The sequence below is a fragment of the Lycorma delicatula genome, chromosome 12, assembly GCF_047948215.1.
Source record: "Lycorma delicatula isolate Av1 chromosome 12, ASM4794821v1, whole genome shotgun sequence".
NCBI classification, from domain to species: Eukaryota; Metazoa; Arthropoda; class Insecta; order Hemiptera; family Fulgoridae; genus Lycorma; species Lycorma delicatula.
The window spans coordinates 60,929,092-60,955,713 of NC_134466.1; the positions used below are offsets into that span (position 1 = coordinate 60,929,092).

A 26,622-nucleotide genomic window follows, 5' to 3' on the forward strand; every position below is an offset into this window, starting at 1 on the left:
ATCCACAAAAAAAAAGAGGTTATGAAGGTTACGAATGAGTGCTTTATTTTTTGTACCTTGAAATTTATAATTTCAAATTCTTAAATTTCAATTGTTAATTGTTAATTGTTAATTGTTAATTGTTAATTATACTGTCAATTGACAGTATATAATTGTCACACTACTGTGTCACACATAGTATAAATATCTAATAAAAATTACAATGACATTGTAATAATCGCCAATATCAAAAATGTCTGTTATAATTTAATTTTAATGTAATATCATTTTTAAGAAAATGATACCGATATCAAAGAGAACACTACATTTATTTCTATTATCAAAATCTGTTATTTATTTTGAATTTTGTTATAGCTACAATACTATAATAAAAAATGTAAAGTTCATATAATAAGTGTATCTGTATTATATCACTTTTAACACATTTAGAACACTAAATGCCAAAGAAACTATGCTAAATTGTATTATTATTTTATACTGTAATTAATGAATTTTGATCAGGTTGAAAAGTTAAAATTCAAAATGTTTTATACTTAAAATGAGACGTATACCATTACGAGTCTTAGTGAAATACAATTCAATATGTAATTGAAGAAAAGATGTTTAATCGCGCTAATAAATCAACATGCAATATATAAATAAAAGTATAAATTTGTGACAGCAAATTTGTTTCAGGTAAGTTTGTTTCTTTATAAATATCTCTTTATTTCATCTTGTAAACCACATATTAGATGACTGATGATGACTGATGAAAGCTAGTATAGAAAATGCAAAGCCTGGGATACACGTAGACAAATATTTGTCAAATTTCAACTTTTTTGGTCGATGGGTTTCAGAGATATTCAAAAACTGTTTAGAAATAATGTTGAATAGTCTTTCATTGTACCAAAGCTCTCCATTTTCTATGGACCCCAATACAAAAATCCAAATGGTGAAATTGTAATACTTAAAATGGAATTTACCATTCCTAAATGATCCTACCGGGAAAATAATGCTAAATCCTAAATGATCCTACCGGGTAAATAATGCTAAAAAATCCTTTTATTTCAAAGAACACTTCAATTTCTAAATAAAACTATTTTACAAGATTTACTGATTAAGGATAGATAGATGTGCTACTCTAATGATAGAAAAAGTTTTTGAAAAACATTTTGCATAAATACTATGGAAATATTCCAACCAAAGTCTCATATAAAAGTCGTCATATTAGTCGCATAATATACTCGACACATCATATATTACAATATGTAATAATATTAGTTCATTGTTGAAGATGCCCCTAGTGAACAGGGTTAACTATGAATGGGGTAACACAAGCTTACAAATAAGAAAAAGGTAAAATCTTACTTATTTAAATTTTGTTGTATATTTTGAAGATGAGGTGTATAAATAAGATTTAAGGTGTATAAGATAAGATTTCAACAAGTTGAAAATAATACTCTGTAAATTTTTCTGAATAAATACTTTTCTGACCAATTCATTTTTCAAATAGATTTTCAAGTGCAAAACACATCAATAGCAATACAATACATTGAAATACAAGTATATTACATGCTAATATAATATAATATACATATATAATATATATATATATATATATATGCTATATATTATATATTATATATATATAATATGCTAGCAAGTATATTATATGCTAACGATTACAACTAATTTTTAATATTATATGCTAACGATTACAACTAATTTTTATATACTTATACACACATACACTTATAGATTATAAATTAAAATATAGCAAGAGATGTTTTAAATCTAAGGACAAAGAGCAGTGATATTTTGTATAACTTCCTCATTAGTATTAACAGCATTAAACTGAACAAGAACGATTTCATAAGTAACAATTGTTCCAGCAACCTGAAATGAATGAAATTGTATTACTGAATCAGCCTAACAGACTTGTAATAATTAATTTATAAACTAAATGATAAAATTATAATTAAAATTAAAAATATTCAGGAACTATATGATTTTTTACTGACCAGTTTTTTATTTTACTTTGGGAAGTACAACTTGTCTCTCTTGACACATAAATAAAGTACAGAAAATGTTTGAATTTAATTATTATTATTATTATTATTATTTATTACTTATTACTTTTCTAATAACATTTCCTCTTTGATATTTTTGCGTTATTAGAAATGACATACAGGTTATGTATGTATGTAACATACATCTGATAATTGAACACCTGGCCTTGACTGTACTCTTTATTGATGTACTCTTTATCAAAGGTAATTGTAAAAACACCTATCATGTTAATTTTAGTTATAATGAAGACCCATTATCTCAGATGGTAAATTGCAGATGAAGTAATGTTACAGGTTTAAAATTTTTTTAGATACTAAGTAGATTAGCTGCATCTAGAATTATAAACCGCTAAACTAATGTAATAATAAACTTTTTCTATTTTTCAGGAATTATTTTTTTCTTAATGGATATTGGTTCATGTATTTTCATAATTCTAGGTGTATATTGAAAAGATGACAAAATGTACAGAGAATGACAAAAAAGTTATCTTCAGTAGTTAAGCTTTGATCTTATAGCTATAGCTTTTTATTTTTGTCTTTAAGACTTTTTTTACACAACTATTTTTCCACCTTGGTTAACTTGTTTACTTGCCAGTTATTAATCTTTTTTTAAATTTTTGTGATATTAAGAACCGGATTGATAACAAGAAGCTGCAGAACTACACAGTATCCATTATTAAATCATTGAATCATGCAGTCAGAAGTAAATGTAGTTAAGTTAGATGACTCAGAAAATATTGAAAAATAAACACCAGAAATTGCAAAAAAATTATAACTCACATACTGCATGGTTGTTCACATCATACTGCATGGTTTCATGGCATGTTGCACTGTCTCTGTCGCTTGTGGTAGTCTTCCACAATTCATATTGTTAAGTTTCTATGCGTGTTCAAGCGTGTACATTCCCATAATTCAATGTGCTATAATATAATATTTTTACAATAAACTAAGAAAGGGAAGATTCCCTTGTGAAGAAATACATAGTGTACATGGAAGAAATAAAAAAACCTCAGACAGCACACGAACAATTAAAACAATTAAAACTGGAAACAATCATTGTGACATTATTTTTCCTGAAGTTAGTGATGAATAGAAGTAATTAAATTGATTTGCATTTATTGTATTGTAAGTAATACAACTGATGATGGATAATCCTTGTTTATATTTATAAATGTTCAATCATTGCTAAAAATTATGATGGATTCTTTAAAACTATTTTCTCATAACTCAATACAATTCTTTGGCTTATGAAAAAAGGCTTTATTATTCTTAACAATACCGAAAAAATAGCATCAATAGTCTTGAGGATTGTAAAGTGTTGTTACATTGAAAAGTATCTGAATTAAATCAAATTTATTTTTTATTATTTAGAATTCAGATAATTTTATTATCAGAGGACCACAAATGCAAATATGTAATAAGAAGTGCTTCAAATCAAAGAACAATCAAATTTCTTATCAATTGTATCTTTATTGCTATGCATATGTGTTGTATTTTGAAAACATTAATGTAAACTGAATGTAAACTGCATATAGAAAAATAAAAGCTTGTTGATTAAAATTGTTTGCTAATATAAATTTTTATTTCTAATATAAATTTTTAGCTCTAAACCAGTTGTTTAGATTTTTGCTTTTAATAAGTCATTTTATTGAGATGTATGATAGAAGTCATTTGCATCATTCTGCAAATACTCTAAAAATAATGAGCTTAATTAAAAAGTAATGAGCTTGATGAGCTTAAGTTTTAATTAAAATGCTTCAGGAAATACAAAGGCATTTGATGTACATTAAATTTTCATTGAATAATAAAAACTGAGGGGAATAATTGTGAGTAGGAACTGGTGGAGGAGAGAAATACACCCCTAAAAATTTCATTGTAAAAATGGGAATACTATAAAAGTAATAAATACAGCTAGATCAGCTGATCTAGCTGTATTTGGAAGCCGAGAGTTCCAGTGTTAGTCATAGTAAAATCCATGTAAAAATAATTTACTTTACTATGACTAACACTGGAACTCTCTGAATGTAGATACCAATATTCTTTGGTGGTTGGGTTTCAATTAAACATACCTCAGCAACAGTGTAATATTTGCACTTGTGTAATGAGTGCAAATATCTTAGTTCATCCTCTGAAGTATTATCTCAACTGTAATTACTAGAGGCTAAACAGGAAAAAGAAAAGAAAGAAATCTAGTTACTCACTTCCAGAAAATTTTTAATTATATTTTTATTTTATTATTACCGTCAACATAAGTGTCCTTGTAACTGAGAAAAATCTGTAACCAGTAAGTGCTAGATCATCTGTAGTTACTTGTGTTAAAAATCGTTGTACCTGAAAATAGGATAACAATATATATGAACTAATTAAAATTTTACAATAAAAATAAAAAATGAAACTCAACAAAATATAATGGGAAATTAAGATAATTTAAACCTGAACACAAACTAACCTGAAAACAAGATGTTTTTCTTTTTTGCATTATAACACAGCTGGATCACAGCTGGTTTTGATTATTTAAATATAATAAATAATTGCAATAATTACTGAATTTATTAAATACTCAAATTACTGGTGCTAAAATTAGTCAAGGTTAACAGCTGATTTCATTTTAAGATTCAGCATAAAAATTCGGCCTTCTAATTCAATTTTTTAATATTAGTTACAACCTTTGTAGACATTAAATTTCACTATTTTTCTTGTAAAATAATTTATTTTTACATTACCAATGTAATGGAATCATCTACTGAATCCAGAAATGACAAAAAAGGGGGAAAAATCTTTTTCTTTCTCCCCTTTATTTTCTATGAATAAAGGGGAGAAAGAAAAATGTTTAAATGTTTTCTATTCGGGAGAAAGAAAAATGTTTAAATGTTTTCTATTCCTGACACTGTCAGGAATATGTTTTAAATATCTTAACTATGGGAACCATAAGGTCTGTTTGTCCAACTGTTGCTAAAATTAAATACAACAATATTCCATTTAAAGAAATCATTGTGGCAAATTTCATTCAGATCAATCCAATCAGGTCTAAATTCAATCAATAAAAACAAGGTAAGATAAGAATAGTGTTTTTTTGTTGGAGGGTATCATTTTGAGTGTGCAAATTAATTGGGACATGTTTTTATTCATTTTATGCCTTTATATGCACTGGATGTCCTTCATTAGGAGAAATGACCTCTTGAAGGCGTTTTGGCATAACTCCACTAGATTTGTGAACTTATTCTTGACTTCATCATGTGGAACCACATTTTTATAGCAATAATTCTGGTCAAGGCCAATCAAGCACATAATTTGATTTTCCAGCATGAAAGTCTTGACCGATTTTGATGCCATTTTACAATTTGTTGATTTTTTTGAGCTTTTTACAATTTGTTGGACATGCTCATATCTCAAAGCTTCACTTGCCACCTTGTCTCACGATATGTTTTGGAACCCTACACAAATGAGTTTTATCACTAAAAATTACCTTGTCCCACGCTAAACATTACGCTAAACATTTTTTCTTCATTTTAGGAATTAAAATTGTTTTTTCGCAGTCGTCTTGCCTTCCAGCCAGCATTCAGCAGCTTATGTGACATACAGTTGAACTATTAACATCAAAACCAGTTGCCAATAAATCCCTTTTAAGGTGTGAGCTTGTTTTCCTTGGATTAATTTTACTATCAGTTCTTGGAATAGTTTTCCATTTGCACCCACATTTTTCCTCTAATTTTCTTTTTGGAGACAAATGATCTAGATTCTTTGAATGTTATAAGAATTCTTGATAAATTTGGTTTTCCTACACCTACTGCAGAACTGATACCTCTCACTATCATAGAAATTTGATCTTAAAGAGCAATAATTTTTGCAGTTTTTAAACACAAAAGACTAAACTGAATCTTCCACTTTAAAACCAGTCAAGCTGCTTTCTTATTAAGGTAGTCGCATTACCTGAAGGCAGATAAAAACCAGTTTAAGGTGGTTTTAGACATAACTGACAATCGCATAACAATAAAGAGAAAAAAATAGCTTATCCCAATTAATTTGTACAGTATAGTACTTTAAAGCCGCCATACAGTATAACTATACAGCTGGTAAAGTAAAAACTATATTTCAGTATATAGAAAGATACGTACCTCAATACAATAACATTCTGAAGGTACAGAAAATAATACAGATACTGGTTTCTTGCTTTCGTCATAAATGGTAGCAGCAAAAAGTGATACAGCACATGTTCTTGTTACCAGATAGCTGAATGAATATACAAAATAAATCATTTCCATTATATTTTGCATCGGTCTGTAAAAAAGTTAAAAAATATAAAATTTTTCTTTTTTTAATGTAATATAATTATCAATTGTGGTAAAATATGGAATGTGATCTAAGAAAATGAATATTAAAAAAATAAAAATGTGGATAAGAGATAAGCAAATTAATGTCTATATATATATCTTGTAAAACAGTACATATATTTAGCAAACTGATGCTAAAAATAAAACAATTGGGAAAAAAATTATTCATTAGTATTTTATTTCTATTTTACATAGCATCTATTCAATGTGTATCATCAAAAACCTTAGAGAAGTAATCTTTTAGAATTGCCTGTTGGATTCTTGTGTTACACTTTCTTCTGTGGCATCTATCAGCTTCCCATTCTTGGGCAACTTCACTTAGGAAATAAAAACTAGTCTGCAGGGCTATAGCTATCTAGTGTGAAGGACAGTCCAGCACTGTCTCACATGTTGTTTAGCTGAAGTTATTTTACCAATATGATTATGTGAGCTGGTTCATTGTCATGAAGCATTTTCATAAAACCAAGAATTGGTTTTATGAAAATGTGACTGCATTCTCATAATTTTATTCCACAAATTCAGTTCAATAAACATTTCAGGATATCTTTGTTGACAACAGCAGTAATTTACACATGGTAAACAGTAATCAGCAGTTCAGTAATGCATCCATATGTTAAATGTTTTCATTGCTACAGCTGGTACAGACTTCCATCCTCTCTCGTAATCTTCTGATGTCTGACCATCACAAAAATGTCTACACCACTTATGAATGTGACATAAGTGGTCCAAAGTTTAATATTCATATGTCGTTATATTTTTTAAATCGGAACAGTAGGCGTAAAAATGATTTGCAAAAATATATATACAACTTGAACCATTTACCCAAACTAAATGTGCTTTAGTTACAATCTCGCCCATTAGATTGAGCCTGTTTTCTGTTTTTATACCCTAGTCTCCTAGTACTGCAATTGTTTTCTTACAGACTGTGCAAGTTTGAAAGAAATATAAAGCAGAATAGGCTAAAATAAGCAATGAAATAGAAACATTTAATGTGTGGAAGATGTCATTATTCTTTATCTACTAACTTTATAGACTATTGGAGAGAAAAAAACTCAAATATTTCTTTAAATATATTTTAAATAAAAAAGAATAATAATAAAAGTAAAATAAATAAAATCCAGTAAAGTTTAATATAATACGTTAAATAAAGCTTTAAATCAAATTTTTATAACTAAAATTGAAATTATACATACTATTACATCAACAATACAATAATATATAATGATAAATCAAAATAATAATCTATATAATTAAATAACATTTAACAATACAATTTTTAAGACAATTTACACAATGTAGATAGTTCATTATATAATTTAATTCCACACAAATGAATCTGTAGCCTTTTACAATGCACAACCCAAACCCACACAAAACTTAGAGGAATGTGCATATTAATGATCATTACTCAAAGCTTTGTGTTTCAATAGATCAAAAGACTGAGCGATTGCCAAGTAATCAAGCAGTGAATTCCAATATCTAAATGGTGTTACTGAGGATGACAAGTTGAATAAAACTGTCTGATTAATTGATATTATTAGAGTAAGCTCTTTACAGCTTACTGTTCTATTCAGCTAAGATGTAGTTAGATTGTGGAAGCACCTACGAGTCGTTATTCTTTAGTGTACATATGCATAAATATGAAATATAAACAATACAATAAAGGGGCGAAGAAACACTGCAGGCATTCTTAATAAGGAGAAGACTGAAAGAATAATATATTGAGAAAAAATCAAAAATTGAAAAAGTAAGGAAATGAAGTAATGAGAATTGATATTTAAAACAAAACAATTAAGGATAGAAAAACTTGGTGGAACATGTGATGAAAGGCAGATGGTTCATTGGTTCATTAAAACAGTGATAAAAGGATCAATAAAAGGTGTCAAAATAGAGAATGGAAAAGAGTAAAAGTGATTGATGATATAAAAGGAAACAAAGAGGATCAAGATGGACATATAGTAAGAACACACTGCATCAGAGCAGAATTGTTATCTTCATTTGAAGATAACAACAATGAAGCAATATAAAAGACAAAAATAAATTTCTAATAACATACTTTAGACTGTTAAGTAATTGAAGACATATAAAATATAAATTATTTGCAAAAGAAAGTAAGACAATTGGAGAAAGTTTGGTGTCAAGAAGTTTAGTAAGACAAGATAATCTGTTGTATGATTCTCTAGTTTGTCTCCAAAACCAGCTTGGTATTACCTGTAAAAAAAAAAATATATATATAATAGAATGAATTAACAAAATTAATAAACATATAGTAGAGAATTTGCAAATTATGATAAGTCATTTTAACTCTGAATTGGTTTATTGTTATCCATTGACCGCTTTTAAATTTTCATACTTTAGTAAGCATCAAACCATATTCTTACTCCAAAAAAGGACATGTAAATATAAAAAATGAAACTCTATCGTAAATGAATTGCAATAAGTTTTGCCATTGGTAATTTTTATTAACAATGTAATTTTCATAGTTCGTTCACATATTGGTTTATTTTACTTTGATTACAATTTACATGAATTTTAACAAGGAATGAAAAAAAAAGATTAACACCACACTATCACTGGAAAATTAACTCAAAACCAGCTGGCTGATCAAGAAGCAAGTATACTCAACTACTGCACCACAGCTGGCTGTAAAATTATGAATTTAACAGTTTAGTTTGTATATATGTAGAGATTGAAAACTTTTGTTAAGTTATAAGTATACTAGCCAGCTTGTTTAGCCAGAACCTGGACCATCAGCACCCAGGTTAGCCCAGGTGAACCCTGAAGCCAGCTCAGGGGTGCCATAAGGCCTACCCTAGGGCCATAGAGCTCGCTTCGCTTGCCATTCTTGTCTACCCAGAGGGCTCCACCCCCCCGTAGTTCTCCATACTGTTTGTTATCCTCATGATTGTGAGAATAATACTGATAAATAACAATTAAACTATTCAGGCTTTATAGAAACCTGAAAAAGAAACTAAATTATAAAAGACATAATAGTAGCTATGGTAACTAAAGTACATACACCTTTGATGAAGAAGAATTCATAACTTATTTCTTTGCCATGGAGGCAGAAATATAATAATGCAGTAAAAGGATTAATCTATTTTTTTCTTTAATGAATATCTTTAATTTACAACCACCCTCTTTGAGGGGGAAGAATTAATGAATATTTTTAATATTTTAACTTTCAAGGCAGCTAGGGCCCCAGTCTGGGGCTTAACCTAACATGCCATAATATTAATGCATCCTGAAAATTTGAAGGCAATTGACATTGTTTATAGCATAAATGTTTTCCTCAATTCTTTTAATTTTATTTTTGATGGTAAGTTTAACAAAATATAAATCTATAACATCATTATAAATAAATGAAAATTATGTTGTGTGAATGAATGTTTGAAAAAGTAATGTGTGTTAATGTAAAGTTAGAATAAACTTTTATAGATTATATAACTGTACTTTTTTTATTATTCTGATGTCATTCACTGAAAGATACGTAGAAAATGGAATGTTATTTTTTTTTTCTTTTCTTTATTAAGCAATCGCTTTGTTTATTCTGACAGAAACTCAATAAGCTTTCTTATCTCCTTCTGTTCTTGTTTATTACTTGCATCACAGGTTCCTCCATTCTATGTTTTCCACCACTGATAACTCAGAAAAAAGGAGCAAGGCAAAAGTTATATTATTCTTTATTTTATAAAACATTTACTTCAATTAGCAACACTTAGACATACAAAATGTGGAAACTACTCCCATAACAAAATAAGTTTTTTCTTATGAGAAGAAAGCAAATTATTACAAAATTATCTTTACTCATAAGTAAAATATATTTATTCATAAGTAAAAGAAAAAATAAGTATACTTACAAGCCTCAAAAAATTATTTATTGTGAAATTGATAAAAACAGTAAATAATTAAGTTGATTTACACAAATTAAAGTACTAATAATACAAAATCATAAAAATAATATTGTAACAAGACCAGTATAGTGGGCCTGAGTAACAGATTCCTACCAATTATTATGAAAGTAATAATTGCAGGAATCCAGAAAGGGACAAAAAGGAGAACCCTTTTAGTAAAGAATAGGTCCGTTTTAAAATCGTCTTTTGTTAGGCTGCCTGCTAACACAAAATAACACCTGTTGTATGGTGAGAAGAGACCAGGTTTGGAAACTGTTCTCACGCCTCGACTTGGGTCTGGTCTGACAGGCCCAGTAAGACCAGCTAAAAAAGAGTTCTATTAGAACTAGTCTGCGAGGCGTTAGGATGTCAGTCATGCAGGGGCAGTTCTGTAAGGATAGGCTGCGAGTTGTGTGGGTTCGGCGGAATTCTGCAGACTAGTCCAGTGAGACGTTACTATGTTGGTCCAGCAAGGAGAGTCACAGGTGTGAATCTATGAGACGAGAGTGCGAGACATCAGTCCAGTGAGGAGAGTCTTGAATCCAGTTCAGTACAAGATGACACCAGGTAATATAGTTTTACTGTAACTCACAGATAGTATTTCTTGGTTACTGGAATTAACCAAGAAATACTATCTGTGAGTTACAGTAAAACTGTAAGTGAAAAAAAAAATGAAATAAACCTCATTCATAAACTGTTAGTATAGATAGCAAAGATATTTGCAAGTGAACACTATACGATTGTTTGTTAATACAAGACTAGTGGTTAAAAAGGGTTAAGACTAGTGGTTTCTTTTGTTAATGGGTCTAGTTTTTTATTTGTCAACCTGTAATAAATTCTGAACGATTATTTATTTTGTACTCTGTCTTGCATGTAATCTGAATTTATTATTTACTAATGACACATAACTATTTGATGTGTAATATTTTGATTGTTATCTTTGTTAATTACGCCCTCTTTTTATGTTATACTTACTGTTTTTATTATTTATTTTTATGTTTGATTTGTTGTTATTGACATGTAATATTGTTATTGTTCGCTACTATTGTCATGGTTATTATTGTGATTATAATAACTATTCTAATATTTGTGTTCATTGTTTTATTATTGTCACTTATTATTATTATTAATTTCTCTGGTTGTAATTATGAATATTTTAAACCAATAAACTGTAATTATATAAACATTTTTAATTTTCAACCTCTCAATATCCTGATCGAGCCGTGAAACATGCGACAATATTTTTATGGGTAAATACCCTCTTAAAAATCTTTTACCAAATATAAAACGATATAAATCTAAAACTACATGATGATTTTGATTGTTATATAATAACCATCAGGTAAGTAAAGTTAAATTCATAAAAGTATAAATAAATGCGAAACAGAGCTTAAAATAAGGAAACTAATGTAAAGTAAATATAGTTATAAAAATAAATAAATAAAAGATAAAAAAATTATAATTACACAATTATACATTATTTATTTGGCCAATCCAAGATTTGTGTTTCATTTTTCTATTTAATCCTGATGTAACAGGCATGTGATTTTTTGAAATTAAACATGACCATTTTCATGACTGATTTTCTACAACTGTTAGGCAACCAACTAACATATAACAAATAAAAGAGCAGAAAAAAAGTTATTTACCTTTCCTTTAACAGCTTCCAAACGATTATTTATCTGATTAAATCGTGATGATATAGCTACAGACATTATCATAATAAATAAATCCATAAAATTCCAGCCACATGTAGCAATTAAATTGATAAATGACACTGGTATAGATTTCCAGAATGCAAAATTAGTCACTGAGAATACCTGTTTAAAACTTGATTGATAGTAAGTTTCCACTAAATTTTCATTGTATTGGTAATCGACACAAGGTAATGCATTTGCAATGTTTTTTATTGTTGCAGATGTATGTTCAACTAAAAAATAAGTCAATCACACAAAAATAACTGGTGAAAATAGTTTTAAATGTAATTGCTTAACAGCTACATGTTTAATAAATCTGGTCTGTATACCAGTCTGATGGGAACTTCTGTGTTTGCAATTTATCCTGAATATTAAATATTCAATTACTGATATATTATTTATTCAATTAATGATATTGTTTAATCCTAATAATGAGGAACATCACATATGATCCTAGTGGCACATTGCATTTGCACCCTCAGTTGCAAGGCTTCATTCTATCAGTTTGTGTGTTCTAATCTGACTACATTTCCCATCAGTGCTTATTTCTGTGGGGTATGGTACATTTTAATTTCTCTTGAGCACTCGCATGATAATTTTATTAAAAAAAATACTTTTCATGTAACATGATAATTTGGTTAAAAAAGATTCTTTCATGTCTTCGAAAAAGAATAAAAAAAATCTACGTTCTGTAGATGGCTTGTTATCTACAAGCAAGTTCATTTTAGCATGTTTGAGTAATAATTTGGAATAATTATTGTACAATTTAATATTTTCAACTGATCTCTGACCACATTTTATGTGAAAGTGAGAAAAAGATTATTTAATGATAAAAAGTTAATGATAACCAAAAATTTACCCTAATGCCACCTAAATAATTTAGTCATACTAATATTAAATACATGTAATATTAAAATTTAGAATTTTATGTTTAATTTGATGATCAGAATATATTAAAATTTTTTTTTTGTGATTTTTAAACAGATTCTATATGAGCCTAAAGCAAACTTGCCAATTATAGATGATACCATTGCCACCAATACAGTGCTTAAATGTTGGAACAAAAATAAAAATATTGTTTTTAAAGAGACATAACAAAGGAATTTCTCCAATCAGAAGACAGAAATTTTATTGATATACTAAAAAATCTCTTTGACAAAATAAATCTTTTATGTTGGAAAAAAACAGCTGTAAAATGAAAATCATAAAGAGTTTAAGAGAAAAAATTCCTTTCTGGTAATTAAATATCTAAACAATAATTAAATATACAAAGTTTCATCAAAATCTGAGATCTGGATGTCAAAACTTTATTTTTGGATGAAATGATGTAGAATGTAATTCGACAGGTTGTTGAATAAGGTACGATTATTTTCATAAACTAAACATGCCACTACTTAATAAGTTATGCATAATAAATCAAAATAATGTTGAATTTTTTATAACGTTCAGATATATGACGATGCAATATTTTCAGGAAGATGCATAAGTAAATTCACTCATAAATATGAGTGAATGAAACAGACAAATTACTTTTGCCTCGTAGGTTATAGAACCAAAAAAAAATTATTTTTAATTATAATATATATATAAAACAATAATACTACACAAAATATCAACATGATATAAACTTACTTAAAGCTAGCGACATTACAACAGTAGTCATTAATTTTATTTTCTTGGGTAAATAATAAAGTGATCCGTAACTACTAATTAGATATTTTTCAGATCTTTCCCATTCTTGTAATAGATTTGGCCATTCAAGAGCTAATTTAAGAAATAGTATTGTTACAATAGTTGAACTTCCAAAAAACACAAAATCAACTGTAAAAGAGAAATACAGAAATATACTTGTACACAAAATAATTGAAATAAATAAAGCTCTGTTTTAAAAATACGCAGATCCTCTTATATTATTAATGTTTGGAAAATGCTGATTTCAGACAAACTGGACATCAAGAAAAATAATAACAAAATTAATGTTATTATTTCCTTTACTTATTATTTTATATCAATTGATTCAAAAAATGAAATAGGCATTTCTTTTAATTTGTTTTAATCATAATGATTTTTTTAATTAAAAAGACAACGCATAAAAAGGTAGCTTTATGTTGTATTATTTTTCATCAGAAATTTTGCTTGTAAAAACATCTTTATATATAAGATATGTCAGAATGTATTTCATGATAATTTATTATTACTTTATTTAATTACCTTTGAGCTATATTTCAGTTATAAATTTAAACAGATAACTTCAATATTGATAGATTATACAAACTGGTGTGTAATATTTATGAAAAAGGGGAAGTTCTGTCAGACTTCAAAAAAAGTGTTATCCTAATAACATTTTTAAAAAGCAGGAGCAGATAAATGTGAAGAATACAGAACAATTAGTTTAACTAGTCGTGCATCAAAAATCTTAACTAGAATTCTATATAGAAGAATTGAGAGTAGAGTGGAAGAAGTGTTAGGAGAAGACCAATTAGGTTTCAGGAAAAGTATAGGGACAAGGGAAGCAATATTAGGCCTCAGATTAATAGTAGAAGGAAGATTAAAAAAAAAAAAAACCAACATACTTGGCATTTATAGACCTAGAAAAGGCATTCGATAACGTAGACTGGAATAAAATGTTCAGCATTTTAAAAAAATTGAGGTTCAAATACAAAGGTAGAAGAACAATTGCTAACATTTACAGGAACCAAACAGCAACAGTAATATAAATTGAAGAACATAAGAAAGAAGCTGTAATAAGAAAGGGAGTTCAACAAGGATGTTCCCTATCCCCGTTACTTTCTAATCTTTACATGGAACTAGCAGTTAATGATGTTAAAGAACAATTTAGATTCGGAGTAACAGTACAAGGTGAAAAGATAAAGATGATACGATTTGCTGATGATATAGTAATTTTAGCTGAGAGTAAGAGGGATTTAGAAAAAACAATGAATGGCATGGATGAAACCCTACGCAATAACTACCGTATGAAAATAAACAAGAATAAAACGAAAGTAATGAAATGTAGTAAGCTGGACCACCGATGTGATAATAGGAGGAGAAAAGATTATAGAGGTAGAGCAATTTTGTTATTTGGGAAGTAGAATTACTAAAGATGGACGAAGCAGGAGCGATATAAAATGCAGAATAGCACAGGCGAAACGAGTCTTCAGTCAGAAATATAATTTGTTTACATCTAAAATTAACTTATATGTCAGGAAAAGATTGTTGAAAGTATATGTTTGGAGCGTTGCTTTATATGGAAGTGAAACTTGGACGATCAGAGTAACAGAGAAGAAAAGATTAGAAGGTTTTGAAATGCGGTGCTATAGGAGAATGTTAAAAATCAGATAGGTGGATAAAGTGACAAATGAAGAGGTGTTGCGGCAAATAGATGAAGAAAGAAGCATTTGGAAAAATATAACTAAAAGAAGAGACAGACTTATAAGCCACATATTAAGGCATCCTGGAATAATCACTTTAATATTGGAGGGACAGGTAGAAAGAAAAAATTGTGTAGGCAGGCAACATTTGAAATATGTAAAACAAATTGTTAGGGATGTAGAATGTAGGGGTATACCGAAATGAAATGACTAGCACTAGATAGGGAATTTTGGAGACCTGCATCAAACCAGTCAAATGACTGAAGACAAAAAAACCTCAATATTGGGTGAATGTGAAGGCTTTAGTTGCTGATGTATTTTAATGAATAATATTTTATACAGTGATATTTTGAGTAGGTGATTAAAATGGTCTTTACAAATAGTTGCATGGTTTCTCTAGATGGATTTTGATTTTTAACACAACCTAAAGTTATGTTTGTGAAATTTTTGCTACGAGGGGTTATTATCATACCCCTCATGTAAAAGTGCCTCTGCTGCTGTAAAGGGTGATACAATCCCTCACATCAGGCAATAAGAGAAATGGACTGGGTGTGTCCAGTATTCATGTTGCACCAGCACATCAAACTGCATAAAAAACTCCAATGAATCTGAAAATGGCCTTAGCATTAGAAAAGCAAGATTTTAGTAAATTTTACAACCCACTAAATCAGAGTAATAAAATTTTACTTGTTCACTAGGAATAACTTATTATACACAATAATGCTTTCATAATTTTTTATTTTGTTGGTTAAAGGACAATATAATTTTAATTTATAAGATTTATAACCTGTCAAAATGTATATTTTCCGTTGTGTTTTACGAGTTATTGTTCATTTGATGCAGTTACAAAGTAGGGTTATAAACAAACATTTATGGTACTATAAGTTTTAGTAATTTAATTACTAATATGCTTTATCAAAACACATGTTGCAAAAACCTAAATAAATACAAAAATAAAACTAAATGAGTGATGCGCTATACTGTATTTTATATTTAATGTCCTACTGTATTCTTTTAGTGAAATTGTAGACTGGGATATAAGAAAGTATTTTAAATATATTAAGAACAAATTCAGTTATATATTGATGAACTGATCAGCAGATGCAAATTTATAATGATAATGCTGCTTACTAATGTAAATACATAATATTATGATGCTCATGGGCTTAAAAAATGGTGTACTGAATTTTATTTCTTATTTTTTAAATATCAAGTGTGCTTTGTCAACTCCATCACTGTAAGGGATCTGTTGATCCCTCATATGTTTTTAGTCATTACTGCTCAGTTATGTAAAATTTTGTATTTCTGGATGCTTTCCCATAAAGTAACATCATAACACATTTAATAACAGCAAAAAGAAAAATGCTAGTAAAATTAGGCTTCCAGATGATATTTCTCTCAGCGGTTTAAGATAATACAGTGGGGTTTGCTTGTCTACCTTTTAATTTATTAAAGCTGATTTATCTTTTTTAAATATATTAGAGATTTAATAAAATATGTTTCTGATTTTTAATCTCTTTTTGTGGGCAAGTGTAGCGAGGATTTTCTATAAAATGAATTAAAGGTTTATATTTATGTAGCTAAGATTTTATTTTTTATTTTCATTTTATTTTCAGTATCAGTCATACAAAAATAACTAATGATATAAAACTAATTATATGTAAAATTAACTAAAAGCCCCTTATTTGAATTTATTCCCTTAAAATGTTATTATCTGTCTTGATTGTGCCTATTTTTGTAATGGATTAGTCATGAATGTCTGTCAATTGGTCTTAAACAACAGGAATCTACATGACTGAAATCTTAGCAATGTCTAATATTACTTCGCTTGAAATATTTACATATGATTAAGTGGGCCTGTTTTGATAAAAATAAAGACTTTTGGCATTTACTTTCTCAGAAATGTGGTTTAAAAAATGTACTTTAACAAATAATTTCAAATGATGAAAACAAAATTTCAGACTTCTTTCCTCTGAGTTTGTCTTTCATTCTGAATGGGAAATGGGAGTTCTACTATTTTTTTAGCAAATGTATTTTTGTATGATTTACCGTCTGAGAATGCACTTTAGTAAAAAATTTAAATTAATGAAAATTAATTTAAGCAAACATTTTAATAACCTTCATAAAATATTCTTTTTCAAATTTCAGATAGAAGTTCCTACACTAATATTGCAGAAATATTTTTAAGATACTTACTTGTTAGAGATGTAATTTAGTTAAAAATTTCAGGGGATCAAGAATTAAAGAAACAATTCTTGAGAAAAAAGATTAAAGAAACATTCCTTTTGTTGGAATTTTGATTAAAGATACTGTTCTGGTTACTAGAAAACCAATATTTGCTGAGGAACACAGGATATTTCAACTAATCATACTGTAATTTTTTTTAAATTTCTTCATTAAAAATATTTGACAAAGTGAATGAAAACATCAGAAATTTTTATGTAGGCTATTTACAAATTATTTTAGAATTGAAAGAAAACAAAAAATAATTCATTATATAATCTGAAAAAAATCATTACTAATTTAAATTCCATGAATTACTAAGAAAGTTTTAAATATACTTACAGTATTTAAAATATTTTAACAAAAGTAGCATTTCTCAATATTAAATTTAGCATATATAACTTTACACGTAAACAATAATGTAATCATTTTATGAAGAAAAAATTACTCATTATAAACATTTTACTTAACATTTATAAGTAGAAATACAAAGAAAATAATGAGATGGTTGTGTTTGTTTTTCATTTAAAAAGTTTCTCTATACATCGATCTATGTTAGAAAGTAAGAAAAGCAAATTGTTTTCAAGTGATAAAAGACGATTACTATATTTAGTTTTTAGCACTACTATATTTAGTTTTAGATGAAAAACCCTTTTCACAGAGGTAAGATGTGGCAAAAGGGATTGATATTTTCAATGCTTCTGTGACTAAATTTCCATAATCACTTTGATGAGCAAGCTAAAACGTATCTAAATCTTATTGGCAGCCATTTCGATGAGCTGGTCGTGAATATCAACTGGTAATTTAACAGCTGCTACAATATTTTAACTATTTCGATTCAATACTCATCTCTTTGAGAAATCATTAATACTCTGCCAATTGAATTTTTTTTATGTTTGAACATGACGCCCTTTCAGCGAATATAATGCAAGCAGACCAAATTACAAGGAACACATACACATCAAGTTGGTTAAATTGCTCATGTTTGTACACTTCATACATGCATATTCATACCCATCGCTATCAATGTAGCTAAATAGTTTAACTAGGTTTCATTGGATTGTGGTCAGGGGGTCGTAAAATACTTATTATATATTTTTTTTACATTTTGGGGGTCGTGGTGCTAAAAATGTTGAGGATAATTGTGTTAAAGTAATGCTTGTAAAAGATCTTTTTGGAGCTTATTATGCAATTAATAATAATTTGTTTTGAAATGTCATTAAATTAAAAAAAATATATATTTTAAAAAGAGTAGTCATATTTTGTAATATTGCTTAACAAGTAATTAGATTAATCACATACTGAATACAGATAATATCTTCTATAATACACCGCTGGAGATATGAAATAAATATAGAAAAAACCAAAGTAATGGAAGTAAGCAACCAAGAAGATTTAGCGAAAAGGACAAATGAAGAAAGAATAGAAAAAGTAAAAAAAAATTATTTGTCAACAATGTTTCCCCATAGGTGATAGAGGACTAAAGAGTACAATGGAAATAAAAGAAAGCTTAGCAATGACAATGGAAGCTTTCAGTAAGAAAAAGAAATCACTATGTAGTAAAAGTTTGGATTTAGAGATAAGGAAAAGGTTAATCAAACCTGTATAAACTATCTTGTTGCATGGAAGTGAAGCATGAAGCATACATGGATGACAATGAAGAGGAGGAGGGACTGGATTGAGGTTTTTCAGATATAAAATTAGGAATAAGGAAGTGAGATAATAAAGCGAGGAATGAGGAAGTATTAATTATGGAAGAAAGAGCACTTATGCAGAAAGTATACAAAAAAAAAAGGAAACCGGTTAGGTCACGTGGTCAGGAGAAGTGGTATGTTGACAACTTCATCTGAAGCATCTGGAGAAGGAGAATTGAAGCAAAGAAAAGGAGAGAAGTTTGGAAACTAGAAGGGGATGAAGGAGAAGGATTAGGAAAGGAGTGAATGGAGAGCAGTGGTGTAATGGACCTACCACCAGCAAAATATCAGAAGATGAAGATAATGACAACAGGTTTTAAATCAGATTAAACAATCTATTAGGCATACATATACAATTTTATTTTACCTGTACTTAGAAAAGAGATTCCAGTATTGACTGTTCGCAGAATTGAAAGTGCCACAATTGTTGCTGAACCAACAAAAGAAGCAAATGTGTAAAACACACGTCCACTTAACCAATAGAACCTGAAACAATTTTACATTAAATAAATTTAAGATAAAAATTATCTTTTTTTTCTTAAAATCGAATTGATTTTTTTTTTAGTATATAAAAAATGTTAGCTGCTTATGAATAAACAATTCCTCAGAAGAGTGTCATAAACACTGTATAAGTTTAGGCTTTTAAATAAAACAATACAGTAATGGAATTTATTGATATATATTCTACTGACATAATGATTTTTATAAATGTTCAGGTCGTAGAATTGATCTGCGACATAAATGTTGGCTAAAACTCTCCCTAAAATTCTTAGCTAAAATTAATCACAATTCCAAGAAAAGAATCACAGAAATGTTCTAATTTTTTATTTTTAATCTTTCTCCTATCTATAAATAATTTAACAGAATTGTTGGTCTGATAATCAGTCTCATCAAAATTTACTTTTTATACCCCACTTCTAATCTTTCAACAAATTTCTTATAAATAAAATGAAGTGTCTTCTATAACCTATGATATTAACATCTGGATATCAAAGAATAAAAGATAACAGAATAATGACTGAGTTTGTTTAAAAAATGTAAGACAACTTTTCAGTATAATTATTTTGCACGATTAAAAAAGAGATCGCTGTTTTTATATTTTACTTTAATGTAATTATTACATATTTCAGTTTTTAAACATATATATTTAATTACTATGTAATAGAATTTCATATATTACATTATATGAAACTGAGCAAACAAAACAAAATTGTTTGTTCATCGATGTTATGGTTAAGCCCAGCTACACTCAAGCTATTTCAAGCTTTTATTTTTAATTTCATTTATCTCGTTTTTAATTTAATAAAATAAGTTTTTCTTGCAATTTTTTTTTATTTCATTTTATTATTGCACACATATTAACTTAGTATTTATTATATCATTGTCATATAAATTAACCAGATAAGAGTTCATCATTTGATGAAATGCGCCAATTGACTGCAGATGACTCATTTGGGAAACTGATGGGTGGTAATACAACTGATTATATACAGAGTGGCCTGTAACTATTAGACTGTACTTTAACATGCCATAACGTATGAAAGGAAAACAGATGGCTTATTTTGTAACACAAACACTTTAATATCGGTTTTCCATTGTGTGATCAACTTGCACGGTAATACAGGCTTGTAATCAGAAAGACACATTTTCGCACAATTTTTCACATACTTCATGAGGAACAGCAGTAAATTCCTCAGTAATCACATCCTTCAGGTCCTCTAGGGTGTTGATGTTGTGAGAATAAATTTTGTGCTTTAAATAGCCTTACAGAAACAAATTCTTGTGGGCTGAGGTCAGGAGAACAGACCGACCATTCAATTATCTCGCAATGTCCAATCCAGTGTCTAGGGAATGCCTGGTCCAATCGATTCCATACTGTTGAGGCATAATGAGGAAGAACTCCATTCTGCTACCTCCACAACTGATCAAAAAGGTCTCTCTGTTGAAGCAAAGGGTAAACAGTGTTGGAGCTCCAGGTAATTCTCACCGCTGATGCTATTTTCAAAGAAGGTAGGGGCCAATGACTCCTTGGTACGTTACACTTCCCCAGACCATGATGCTGAGACTTTTATCATCGTACTTGACTAGCACATTTGGATTCAGTGTACACCAGTAAACACAATTATGTCTGTTTACACTAATGGACAAGTGAAATTTGGCTTCATCAGTCCACACCAGACTCTATTCCAACTGTGTGTCGTATTCCAACTTGGTGAGCCACTCTTCAGCAAACTGTAGGCAGCAATCAGTAATAAAAATAACCCTTTTGGAACACTGGAATATAACACCTTTATTGCTACCGTGTCGGTATAACTGGCTATATATTAAAAGTTAAAATGATTAAATCAATCAGAAAATGCACTTTCACTAGAAGTTACGGCGATTCAAACTGTGGTCTACTACTTATAGGCCACCCCATTATGAGAGGTAATTCATGTTATAATTATATGAACAGGACTGTTTACGTGCATTAAGAATGTAGTTTTAGAAATGCTAGTCAGCAAATGAAAAGAAGGGACAGACAGATTTTGATATAATTATTGCTAATTAAATGGACAAAATTGTGTTCAATCCATAAAATACATTATAATAAATTATTATATTTATTATAATGTAATACTTATGTTTGCAAAATATTAAATGAATAACTCTATTAAGCAAGTAAAAAAAAAAAAAAATATTTACCTTACTGATTTTGAATTTGGAGCTCTTACACCATGTACTGGTAATAAAGCAAAACACTGTGCCAGTATTAATAATGGTCTTAGTGTTACATGTAATGAATCTGGCACACGACCTTCATCGTAATCATTTGTAAACAATTTTGGTATCATCAAATCTTGCATTTCTAAATAATCTCCTGGAATTTTACAGATTATTATATTTAACAAGATTAAATAATTAAAATACCATGGTAGGCTAGAAGTCAGTTTTCCCTGCCCTGCTGAATTAAATTCTGTAATCGGCAAGAAATTTTGACTTTGTAGTCGGTAACAATCAGTTGATATAATAGTAATTCAATTTTTGTATCTGTATTGAGAATAATAACACAAAACAAGAACAAATTGTTTTAGGGAAAAATAAATCAGACTCTATTGATTTCCATAAAGAATTTCATATGAGATTTCTTAATTTTCCTCTACTGGTTTGTCAACATTCGTGCCAGTTGAACATAAAATTTGAAAATACTTTAGGCAGAGTTGTTCCACAATCTAATAGCCCTGGAACTTATTGTATTTAAAGAAATCAACAGTCTTCAAATAAAAATGGTAAAAAATATCAAGTTTACAAAAAATTGTAAATTAAATAAAGTTTAATTGTTATCAGCTGAGTTTATTTCATATACTTTAAAAAATTATTTTGAAAAGATTTAGAAATTTGTGAAGAATTTATTGTAATATGAAGCAGGTGTTTATTTCTTTAGCTCATTAATATGGTCTGATAAATCACAAATCAAATTAAATGGTCAAGTAAACTGTCATAATTATGTTTGTTTATTGGTTACATTTTCCTATAAAAATATGAGAATTCTCATATAATTATGGAAAAAGAACCCAATATACTTGAGTTCTTTGAAAAAAAAGGTTAAAGAGATGACTAAACAAGTGATTTTTAGTCATCTTGAGATGTTATTCCTAGCTCAACAGGCTGGCGTAGTGGTTAACTCGTCACTGCAAATCAGCTGATGTCAAGAATTCTAAGGTTCAAATTCTAATAAAGGCAGTTACTTTTATCTGGATTTGAATACAAGATCGTGGATACAGATGTTCTTTCGAGGTTGGGTTTCAATTAACCACACCTCTCAGGAGTGGTCAACCTTATACTCTACAAGACTACACTTCATTCAAATTCATATATATCAACCTCATTAAACATCTGAAGTAATACCTTACGATGGTTCCGGAGATTAAATGGAAAAAGAGAGATGTTATTCCTGAACTAATCCATAACAATGAAATCAAAGTAAAGTAATTACACACAATACTCTTACTATCTTGACCTATTCCAGAATGGTAGGAATAGTTAGATGAAGGACTTGTACAAGGAATAGACAAATGGCCATCATGTGATTTGACACCTTGAATTTTTTTCTTCTGGTGAATCATCAAAGACATGGAATATTCTTCAAATCCAAATGACGTGAACCACTTCAAGTAATCAGTTGAACTCAAAACTCATTTGATTTTGGCGGAGAATGTTAACTGTAATCTGAAATAATGAAGTAGGAATGTTTTTTTTTTTTAATTATGCTGGCTTTCCGTTCTGATTATAGTTACTGAAGTAATCGTTGAGGGCGTTGAATGTTTAGTATAAAATGAATGTTTCTTGTCACTGATTTAACTTTTATTAGCATTCATATACTGGCTAAATAGTTATTGAAGTAATCTTTGAGGGCAGTGAAAGTTAGGTGTAATCTCAGAGATAATGTAGAAGGAATGTCAGAAAACATTGACTTAACTTTTATCGGCCTTCTATTCTGATTAGATAGTTACTGAAAGTAACATTGAGGACGGTGAAATTTAGGTGTAATCTCAAAGATTATGTGGAAGGAATGTCTGTTGTCATTGGCTTAAATATTATTGCCTTCTATTCTGATAGATAGTTACTGAAATAATCGTTGGAGGTGGTGAAAGTTAGGTGGTATCTCGGGGATAATTTAGAAGGAATATCTGTTTTCATTAGCTTATGTTATACCGGCCATCTTCTCTGATTAAAAAGTGACTGTTGTTATAGTTGAGGCATTGAAATTATGTGTTACTCAGAGATAATGTAGATATAATGTCTGCTGTCATTGGTTTAAATGTTATCGACCTTCTCTTCTGATTAGATAGTTACACAAGTAATCTTTGAGGGCGGTGAAAGCTAGGTGTAATCTCAGAGATAATGTAGAAGGAATGTCTTTTTGTATTGGTTTAATTTTTTTGGCTTTACTATTCTGATTAAATACTTACTAAAATAAATTTGAAATCGATAAATGTAAGTCGTAAACAGAAAAAATTAAGAGGGAATGCCTTTAATCAGAATAAGAAAGTATATAAAAATAAAAACATTGAATAAAGGCATTCCCTCTTCATTTTTTCTGATAGTTACTGATGTAGTCTTTGTGGGTGGTGAATGAAAAGGTTTCAATTTATATAATGAGAAGGGAATGTCTGTTTCAGTGGTTATTTTTTATTGAATTTCCTCTTCTGATTAGATAGTTATTGAAGTTATTTTCAAAGCGATGAATGTAAGGGATAAAGTGATAAAACGAACAGGGAATGTTTGTTATCATTAGTTTACTTTTAACTCTTTTTTCTTATACTAATTATATAGTTACCGATATAATCATTGACGGCCGTTAATGCAAGGTGTAAGCTAAGATAATGAAGAGGGAATGTCTGTTATAATTGGTTTAATTTTTATCGTATTTTCTATTCTTATTAAATAGTTACTGAAGTAATTAATGAGGGCAGTGAATAGAACTTATAATCTGAGATAAAAAAAGGAATGTCTCTTGTGATATGTCTAATTTTATCGGCTTCCGTGTTCTTCATACACAACTACTGAAATAATCATTGAGGACAGTGAATATTAGGTGAAATCTAAAATAATGTAGAAGTAATGTCTGGTGTATTACTGGTTTAATTATTACTGGCTTTCAATTCTGATTAGATAGATACTGAAGTAATCGCTGAGGGCGGTGAAAGTTATATCGGAGATAATGTAGAAGGAATGTCTTATTACAGCACAACTGACGACTGAGCAGTTGCATCAATGTGCCGCTTGGACTAGAAGTAGCTTATAGACCTAGGTCAAAGATGGTGTGCCTAAGCAAGGTGCAGGGTTGCCACATCTTGCAAAGAAAAATCAGTCTCATTACTTTATTGTCGCACGTCGTATGTTGTAATGTTCTTGATGTGTAATGTATGTGTTTTGTGTAAAGTGTTCTCCAGCTCATTGAGAAGAAAAGCTGTATATGCTAAGGCCGTGGGAACACCAACCCCCAAAATTTTAAAGAATAAGATACCCCGTCGTGTGTTATTTTTCAATAACAATAAATGTAATCTCAAGTTTCGCCTCCAAAGGATCAGTACCTTTTAGACAATTTGATACACACTAGCTCACACGCACGCGTACACACACACACACACACACACAAAAAAAAAGAAAGATTTTAAAAAGTCTTACCATATATAGATATAGCTGCACCATCATCAGTTTTTAAGTTAAATTTTGTTTCTGGTAATAATGCTGGCACAGAATCACCATTATGAGAATTATTATTATTACCACTATAATTACCAGTATTATTATTATTCGTTTGTTGATTTCTCCGACGATTTTGATCAGGAATATAACCTCCATTCATATTTATATTTTGTCTATTATTGAAAAATATATTATCTCGATTATTTATCATTTCTCGAATATTATTTACCATTTTTTATTTTGTTTATTTTACATTGATTTGTGCTTAAAAAATATTTATTTCATTAAATGTTCGTATAACAGATAATTATGTTTTGTAAATAATGATGTATAGAAATTTAATTCATAATATTACCGTTTTTTTTACAGAAAACTCTTTTTAGGTAAATATTAACAATTTAATGTTATGTATTTGAAAAATCCTGAAAATAAAGTGAAAATATTAAAACCAAGAAACCCACTAACAAATATACGTATATAAAGCGATTCAAGAGAAAAGGGAATTAATTTGGAAATTGATTCTACAGTTTGAAATAAGAAAAAAATTTCATAGAAACAAATGTCTGAAAACGTTTTGTCATCGAGTTACAGCTAGCGAAAAGTTTTGCCTGGATTTCAGTTCCCCAGTAAAATGAGGTCATACTGAATGATTCTTATTTTGACCTGAAAAATTCAATAAAACGGTTCTCTGGTGGTTGGGTTTCAATTAACCACGCATCTCAGGAATTGTCGAACTGAGACTGTAGCAGACTGCACTTCATTTACACTGATACATATCATCCTCTGAAGTATTATCTGAAAGATAATTACCGGAGGCTAAGCAGGAAAAAGAAAAGAAAACATATGTTACTAAGAAATGTTTAATCATGGTGTGCCAATGTTTCAGAGAACAATATTATAGCAGGGCTGATCATCATGCTCGCTGTGACAGTTACTGAACAATAAATTGGTTAAATGACTAATAAATACGTATATATTTTATTATTTAACATCGAAAAAATTTTATTATCAACATATGTCCGCAAACGCTTAGTTTTACCGGCTACCCGTCATTTTGTTTTTTTAGCATACAAATTTATTTCTCAGGAATGGTTAATCGTATCGAGCCGAAATTTCGTAAAATGCTAGGATATCTAGAGGTTTACTTGTATAAAAATAATGGACACGATTTCT

General features: G+C 29.0%; 1 protein-coding gene across 1 annotated transcript; it reads right to left on the minus strand.

Moving 5' to 3' along the window:
* Positions 1-1,673: 1,673 nt before the first annotated feature.
* On the minus strand, positions 1,674-25,686 carry LOC142333467 (gustatory receptor for sugar taste 64f-like). Its single transcript, XM_075380661.1, has 9 exons — positions 25,429-25,686; positions 21,943-22,117; positions 19,625-19,743; positions 13,602-13,790; positions 11,922-12,202; positions 8,436-8,590; positions 6,164-6,326; positions 4,290-4,379; positions 1,674-1,875 (listed from the first exon to the last, which is right to left on the minus strand). The coding sequence occupies exons 1-9, from the start codon at positions 25,679-25,681 to the stop codon at positions 1,774-1,776; spliced, it is 1,527 nt and encodes a 508-aa protein (XP_075236776.1). The 5' UTR covers positions 25,682-25,686; the 3' UTR covers positions 1,674-1,773.
* Positions 25,687-26,622: the final 936 nt, after the last annotated feature.